Source organism: Pinus tabuliformis, chromosome X (genome assembly GCF_031772625.1).
Source record: "Pinus tabuliformis cultivar Carrire ecotype Pingquan chromosome X, CPIR1, whole genome shotgun sequence".
NCBI lineage: Eukaryota > Viridiplantae > Streptophyta > Pinopsida > Pinales > Pinaceae > Pinus > Pinus tabuliformis.
Window position 1 is genome coordinate 556,511,877 of NC_142308.1, and position 8,746 is coordinate 556,520,622.

Here is an 8,746-nt window from a genome sequence, read left to right on the forward strand (position 1 = left end):
CCAAAAAAAAAGATATGCACATTTTCGTAAACTTCAATAAATCTAGAGATAAATATTTTAATAATAGTAATATAATTACTATATAAAATATATATATCTATATATATATAATCTCAACTCGAACAACGTCTCGCCTCGTTTCTTGTTTCTTGGTTTTCTTGCGACGCCTTCTGCAAAGGGCAAGTCCCGTGGTTAAGTTTGCTCATCTATCATCATCCCGCGATGTCGCGTTGGAGAGGAGTTGTTCCTCAGAGTAGCGGTAAATGGGGAGCTCAGATTCGCGTAGGCAAAGAAGAAATTGAGTTGGGCACATTTGATAGTGAAGAGGAGGCTGCAAGAGCATACGAGAGGGCCATCGTCAAATACAGAAAACCCCATAAGCGAGGCCGCATGAGCATTCTGAGCAAAGAGAAAATGGAGGAGGAAATCAAATTCCAGGGCATGTACACCAAACAGAAGATAGTGGAAATGATTAAAGATCATTCCTACGACGAGAAGTTATGGAGGTTTAATGGTGGTGGCCATGGAGTTGATATAAAGAGGCACACAGAAATTCTGTTCGGTAAGGAGGTGACCCACACAGATTTAAGCCAGCAATTGATCATTCCGGCAGATTACGCAACTCGTTATTTTCCTCTGGATGAGCAGCAGAATAGAGAAAAGAAGTTGGTATTCCTGGACGAGAAGGGAGAGTCGTGGTACTTCAGTTACACTTGCATTACGAACCACCACCCGAGATATGTGCTGAGCAACGGATGGAAACGTTATTTGCACCACAAAAATTTGAAGGTCGGTGATCTTCTTCTCTTTGAGAGATTGCACTCATGGAATTTACTCACCGTTATTCGTGGTGAGGAGGAATGTCATGGCCGATCAGTCCAGCCTCAAGGCAAAACCAGTGATGTCCAATCAGTGCAGCCTCAAGGTGAAACCAGTCATGTCCAATCAGTCCAGCCTCAAGTTGAAAGCAACAACTACTACTATGCTATTTGGTGAAGAAGTTGATCCAAATGCATGAAGGGAAGGAGAAAGCGGGCAAAATGGGCTTGTTCTATGAGTTTGAGGGTTGGTTGCGATTGACACTTTGGTTTAAGATACCTGCAACCTGTTTCCTTTTGGTTGTCGTTATGGAAAATGTATTCTGTTTTTTCAATAAAAAAAACCGCCTTCTTTCATATATGTTTACGTAGTTCTTTCTGGAAAAATGTATTTATGGTTGGGATGGTTTAACGTAATTATATTGATATATAATTTTAGATTAATTGGTTTTTTGCTTTGGTTCAATTAGTTTAGATAAATAAATATTTTTCTTTTAGTTAAATTTAGTTTGATTGTAAATTTTCGTAGAATCTGATAAATTAGAATGATTTTATAAATGTCTAATGGAGATAAAGATGATCAAGACTTTTTTTTACATAAACATGTCTATGTTTTAACTTTAACTAATTTATATAATTATTATTTTATTGGTTCAGCTGTTTTAGTGACCACAACAGTTATATAAAATTAGGCTGTCTTTTAATATATTTGTTTACTTAGATGCTGATATTATCAATTCCATATACATTATTTTATAAATAAAAAAATCAATTAATTAATTTCAGTGCATGAAGTTGCCACTCTATATATTATAATATTTTTTAAACTTGGTACAAATGTTTAGCTTGTTGGGTATTTTCATGGGAAAATACCAAAAATCAAACAAAATAAACTCACAGAGGCAATGTTCTATTTCTCTGCCTCAGGATCTTTTGCACAGGGATGTTTTAATAAGAAAAAATTACTGAGAGTAGAGTATTACACCACCATAAAAACATTTCTATTCATTAAAACAAAAATCACTGATACATATTCATCCTCTTTTACTGAAAGGGATTTACCAGAAACAACATTCAACCAAAACTCTGTTTTCACCCTGAGAATTTACTGAACTGGGTTTACTGCTGTAAAACCCTTTTTACATTACTGCTGTAAAATAAATTTACATATGCTTACCAAAGAAAAATTATATGCCTCCCCTGCTTGCGGTATTTTACTTTTTTTTACCACCAGTTAACAAAAACATTTCTTAACAATATGCGCTCCCCTCTTTTCTTTTCTTCATACACTACTGTGCATTTTTTTTCTTTCACACTACGCGCTCTTCATTACAATGAGCAACTGGTTTTTATGCACTCCTGTGCATACTTTTCACTCTCACACAATACAATGTCAACTCAAAGAAAATATATGCGCTTCACCGTTTTTTTTATATGCACTGCTATGCAATCATTCTTAGCTTTTCCCTGCTCCTCTGGTTTTTTTTTATTGGTCAACGCATGTGCAAAAACATTACAACCCTCGAGCATATGTCTTTTTTTTGGCTCGTTATATACAAAAAAAACATATATATAAAACCAAAACAAAAACACCTGAAAACTTTATGTGCCGTAAATAAAAAACATAAATATCTACCTACTTTCTACGACACCATTTATCTTGAGTTTAATTCTTTTGCAGAAGGGACATGCAGTCAACGAAACTTGACTCTTACTTCACGCATGATTTTTAATTCGATGCAGGTTCGTATGCATCTTGGAGCAATCAACGGCGGAGGTAGATGGAGTAAATCGGATGGCTGACAAGAATATCAGAAGCCAATTTGCTGCAGAACTTTAGCGTCCGAAAAATTACGTTTGCTTACGTATGGGGAAAGCCACGCGTCTGCACCATATTATATCGGGCTCAAAAATACGGAAACCACTTTCACGCAAAAGCGGTCCGATATCCCTCAAGATGGTTTTTGGTTTTGCTCCGGCGGTTTTGGGTGCTGCCGTATTGTCCACGTCCGCCTGCACGGTGTTTGCAACCTGCAGTTGGAATTAACATTCCAACACTCCCCTTTAATTTCAACTGCTGGGCATTCAATCATACCCAAACACTTCCTCACATAGAGGGATTCACCAATCTTCCTCGCATAGAGGGATTCACCAACTGCTTCTGATGCAGTTCCACAAACAACAAAATAGTCTTCCTCTTAATAGAGGGATTAACCTGAAACTGTGCTTAAGAGCACATTCCTCATGACAGAGGGATTCACCATAACAATGTGCTGAAGAGCACCTTCCTCTTGACAGAGGGATTCACCTGTGACTATGCTGAAAAACATCATCCTCTTGATAGAGGGATTTACCATGTGTATGCTAAAAAGCATCTTCCTCTTGACAGAGGGATTTACCATGACACTGTGCTGAAAAGCACCTTCCTCTTTAACAGAGGGATTCACTAAGAACTTCACTTCCTCTCACGGAGGGATTACTGCCAAAAACTGCTTTAGATGCAGTTTCGAAACAAAACATTCATTGCACTGTTGTGCATACTCATTACATTTTTCTTTTATGCTGCTGCATATTCTCTGCTGCACTGTTGTGCCATCTTATTTGCTGCGTCTACCCCACACTGCTGTGTCTACACTTGCTGTTGTGTTGCTGCACTTCACTTACATTTCTTTGCAAACTCTGCATTGTTGTGCATTCTTCAAAGACAAAATACTCTATCTTTTCTGGAACAATTACTCTGTCCCACCTTACAAATTTACACTGCTGTGTGTAAACATTTCTTACATTCATTGTTGTTGCATATGTTGCATTTCAATTCAATGAACAACACATTCACTATACTTACATTTACTGCTGTAAAGAAAAAATTTCTTTTACATCTGTTGTTGTCCATTACCTTTCATTTCTTCAATTAAAAACTTCATGCTGCTGCATTTTCTTATTTGCATTGTTTTCCATACCCATAACCATAGACTCTGTCATCCCTCGGTTTTTATTTGCTGATGCGTTGCCTCTGCAATTTGCACTGTGGCTGCCTTTTGTTTCATCATACTTTTGTGTACCCATACACTAACTCTTTACTCTCCATTACTTGCACATAGAGAGAAATTATCCCCACGTTGTTTTGCGCTGCATTCTCCACACAACAAAAAAAATTAACACGGGCTGCTGCCTTTTCTTTTTACACCCTTACTTCACCCAATCTTAGTCTTCATTCATTTTTTTTATTTACACAATGCACTTCTGTGCAGTTCCTTTCATTTTTCTGCTACCACACATTATCATTCACCCATGTGCATTAAAAATCTGCTGTCCCTGTTTTTCTTTATGCATTTCTTTGCATGCTGCATTGCATACGAAGAAAAACATTACATTTTTTACTGCTGTGTATTGTACTCACTCTGCTGTGAGTATGTTCTCTCACATTACATAGAAGGAAATTACCTTCCATTACTATGCATTTCAATGCATGTGCACCACAAAAAAAAATTTCAAACTGTTGTTCATTCTAATCCATGTGCTCCACAAAAAAATTTCCAAACTGTTGTTTTATGTTCTGTCTTCCCACTGCTGTGAGGGTCTCCATGCTTTGCATACTTTTCTTATTGCGCTGCTGCACTTCACATTTGAGCGCTGCCCCTTTTTCTTCTCTGCTTTTATGGCATATTTAACTTCATATTTTTCCCTTATAAAAGGTCTTCATCAAAGAGTGAATGTTAAGACAGTTCAGCAACAAAAAATTACAAGCTCCCCTTTAATGTGTGCTTGTCTTCTTTTGGCAGACTCTTCTCAAAACAAATTTAGATCCACTGGGGAGTTCAAGGGGTTTTCAGATTGCCGTTCCTTCCTTCTCCATACTTGTGTAACTTTCTTCTTTTGCATGGGTCTAGCTTGTGTAAGAGCGCATGTCAAGTTATAATCTCGTGCCATATGCCCAATGTTATGACACTTGAAACATTCAACATTGTTCATGAATAACATTTCATGATTTCTTCTAAAATTGTTTCTTGGAGATTTTCGGAGACCACAACATTTATCTTTATGAAATGCTCTACAGTCTTTTGCCATATGACCAAAGTTTGAACAAGCATAACAATAACCAAAAAATGAACTTTGGTACCTGGGAGATGGAGGTTTCCTTGATGTGCTTCTGAAGCCTTGCTGCCTTGAGATCCTTTGATGATAACCATTGCATCTTGCCTCTTTGACATCAGCTACATTTCTTCTTGGAGCTGGTTTTCTGCTTGGAGTAGGATTTCTTCTATTGCAGCCTTCATTTTTCTCCTTGCCTTTGCTGGAACTAGGAGCATCACAATTTCTTTCTGCCTTCTTCACATCTCCTTTGCTTAGAGCATCTTCATTCTTGTTTGAGGGTTCAACTACATACCCAAGTCCTGATTTATCAGATGGAGATCTGTGATAGCTGAGCATGTCATCCAAGGTTTGAGAGATCTTCATAATTTTGTTCATTCATTCAACCTTTTTCTTGAGGAGGAAAATTTCTTCTTCCAATCTTTCACACTCATTATTCTTCTTTGTAAGTTGTTCCTCAGTTTCTTCCTTGCTACGAGTAGCTTCAGCTGCTACTATTTTGAGAGAGATGATTTCTGACTTCATTTTGGAGAGTTCTGCTTGACTGCTCTCCGTTTTCTTTTCAGCTTCTTGTGCCTGCTTCCTGGCTTCTTGTAGTTCAGACTTAAGGGAGGAGACCTCTACCTTGTACTGTCCAATCTCTTCTACAAGCTTGTTCACTCTCTTGTGCCTTTGTTCAAGTTGACTTGACAAGGCGTCTTCCTGCTTCTTTGCTTCATTCAGCGGATTTGTCATGGATATGACTTCTTCATGATGTTTCCTCTTGCTTTCATCAAGTTCCTTCTTAAGCTTGGCGAGCTCTTCATCTCTTTCTTTTACTTGAAGCTTGATGAGGTCAACCTTCTCACATTCAGCTTCTATGATGGGTTCAGAATTTTCTTCTTCACTGATGGTCATGGTCAGTGCTCCTTTGCATGAAGGTCATGCATTCTGTCCCAAATATCCTTTGCTGATGAATATCTTTCTAGACTCTTCTTTATAGAATCAGGCAGTCCATCGAAGATAGTCTTTGCTACTTGTGCATCATACTCCATGGATTCTTTATCCTTCTTGCTATCATCAATCACTGATTTCCAGATTTCAATCCCTTCAGACTGTAAGAAAGCCCTCATTTTTATTTCTCATATATCAAAGTTCCCATCGAACCTTGGAGTCTCAAATAGATTGTTTTCTATTTTAATAGAAGCGGGAGATACAACCTTAGAAGGTTTGGACACTTTCTTCTTTGACCTTTCCATTCTTAACTATGCTTCTAAATCCTTGACTGTGTTTTTAAAAAAAAAAAAAACTGACTGTCTCTTCAACAGCAACACAGAATAAAAACTTTGAGAAACACCTGGGTGTTCTTTTGCCTGATGACTTCACACTGCTGGAGAAGTTTTACTGCCGCTGCAACAAGAGTCTTTCCTTCAGCTTCTTTGACACTTTTAAAGAGCCTGAACCAGCTCTGTCACCATCAAAGAGCCTGGACTAGCTCTGATACCACTGTTGGGTATTTTTCATGGGAAAATACCAAAAACCAAACAAAATAAACTCACAGACGCAATGCTCTGTTTCTCTGCCTCAGGATCTTTTGCACAGGGAAGCTTTTAATAAGAAAAAATTACTGAGAGCAGAGTATTACACCACCATAAAAACATATACATATTCATCCTCTTTTACTGAGAGGGATTTACCAGAAACAACATTCAACCAAAACTCTGTTTTCACACTGAGAATTTACTGAACTGGGTTTACTGCTGTAAAACCCTTTTTACATTACTGCTGTAAAATAAATTTACATATGCTTACCAAAGAAAAATTATATGCCTCCCCTGCTTGCGGTATTTTACTTTTTTTTACCACCAGTTAACAAAAACATTTCTTAACAATATGCGCTCCCCTCTTTTCTTTTCTTCATACACTACTGTGCATTTTTTTTCTTTCAAACTACGCGCTCTTCATTACAATGAGCAACTGGTTTTTATGCACTGTTGTGCATACTTTTCACTCTCACACAATACAATGTCAACTCAAAGAAAATATATGCGCTCCACCGTTTTTTTTATATGCACTCCTGTGCAATTATTCTTAGCTTTTCGCTGCTCCTCTGGTTTTTTTTATTGGTCAACGCATGTGCAAAAACATTACAACCCTCGAGCATATGTCTTTTTTTTTGGCTCGTTATATACAAAAAACATATATATAAAACCAAAACAAAAACACCTGAAAACTTTATGTGCCGTAAATAAAAAACATAAATATCTACCTACTTTCTACGACACCATTTATCTTGAGTTTAATTCTTTTGCAGAAGGGACATGCGGTCAACGAAACTTGACTCTTACTTCACGCATGATTTCTAATTCGATGCAGGTTCGTATGCATCTTGGAGCAATCGACGGCAGAGGTAGATGGAGTAAATCGGACGACTGACAAGAATATCGGAAGCTAGTTTGCTGCAGAACTTTAGCGTCCGAAAAATTACGTTTGCTTACGTATGGGGAAAGCCATGCGTCTACCCCATATTATATCGGGCTCAAAAATACGGAAACCACTTTCACGCAAAAGCGGTCCGATATCCCTCAAGATGGTTTTTGGTTTTACTTCGGCGGTTTTGGGTGCTGCAGTATTGTCCACATCTACCTTCACGGTGTTTGCAACCTTCAGTTGGAATTAACATTCCAACCTAACTTAAAACTACTTTCACATCTTTTCTATTTTTAATTAATCTTTATATTAATTAAAGAGGATAGTAATGTCACTCATTTTTACAATATTTAAATAGAGAATACAGGTAATTACAAAGTTTCTAATTCTCTCTCGAACGTGTATATCACTCTTATTTTATTTGTTTTAAGAGTTTCAACCCTTTTTTATTTTTTATAAATTTTATTTTTATGAATACACAGGTAAAAATATTAAAAGATTTTAGTTGAGTTGATTTGTTAAACCATTTATGTGTAAATTTAAATTCTAAAAAATATGTTATAATTAGCTTATTTATAGCATGTAGAAAAATAGTTATATTTTAATTAATAATAAAAAATCAATATCTAACATTATAAATTCTTCAAAATTTTTTTATCATAATTAAAAATAAAATAAACACTTTCTTAAAAAAACTAACAATTTGAACTATCAGGAGGATTACTCTGTAAGAAAACTTCAGGTTAAAAGGGAATAAACAACTGAATGGCTTCAACGAGAATAATGAAGACGTGGTGAGGGAATTGCTTTAGATTTTTATGAAAACCATGTTGCGGTATCAAAGTCGTCGTGGTTATGTTTAAGAGTTGTTTTATATTTAAGAATAGCGTACTCCAAACCAATTGCAAAGACTCGCAGCTCTTCGTCCTGGAATTGGAGGCCATAATTGTTAAATCTATAAGTTAGATCCTACTCTTGGATTTCCATGCCATAATTATATTAAAAAATATTTAGTGTTGATTTTATATATTAAAATAAATATTAATTTCAAGGTTATAAAATTTTCATATATATAAAATATTTTAATATATATATTTTTTGTATTTGATTATGAAGATTTAAATTTTGAATCTTATAGTTATACAATCCTTCATATGATAAATTGAGATGCCTCGTGAACATAATTTTTTAATTATTACTCAATTTTGATATATATTAATAATATAAATATTTTTTTTTATTTTCTCAAGTTTTTATTTCGATGAAAAAAAATTGCAAAAAAATTGTTTTTTAATTAGAATTTTTATTTTATTTTTTAAATTAATATAAAAAAATAAAATAATATATATGTCAGAGTGTATTTTTTTAATAACTATAATTCAGTTTATTTATATTTACTAATATCAATTAATAGTAATCATTTTTAT

General features: G+C 35.4%; 1 protein-coding gene across 1 annotated transcript; it reads left to right on the top strand.

Annotated features, from left to right (window-relative positions):
- The first annotated feature begins 222 nt into the window (after positions 1 to 222).
- LOC149141227 (AP2/ERF and B3 domain-containing transcription factor RAV1-like) lies at positions 223 to 2,658 on the top strand. Its single transcript, XM_089451184.1, has 2 exons — positions 223 to 992; positions 2,562 to 2,658. Exons 1-2 carry the CDS (start codon positions 223 to 225, stop codon positions 2,656 to 2,658), a joined length of 867 nt encoding a protein of 288 aa, XP_089307310.1.
- The last annotated feature ends 6,088 nt before the right edge of the window (positions 2,659 to 8,746 follow it).

Coding starts and splice junctions, on each gene's coding strand:
- LOC149141227 (XM_089451184.1), top strand. CDS start 223: ATGTCGCGTTGGAGAGGAGTTGTTCCTCAGAGTAGCGGTAAATGGGGA. Junction 993..2,561: donor AACTACTACTATGCTATTTG/GTGAAGAAGTTG, acceptor AATTCGATGCAG/GTTCGTATGCATCTTGGAGC.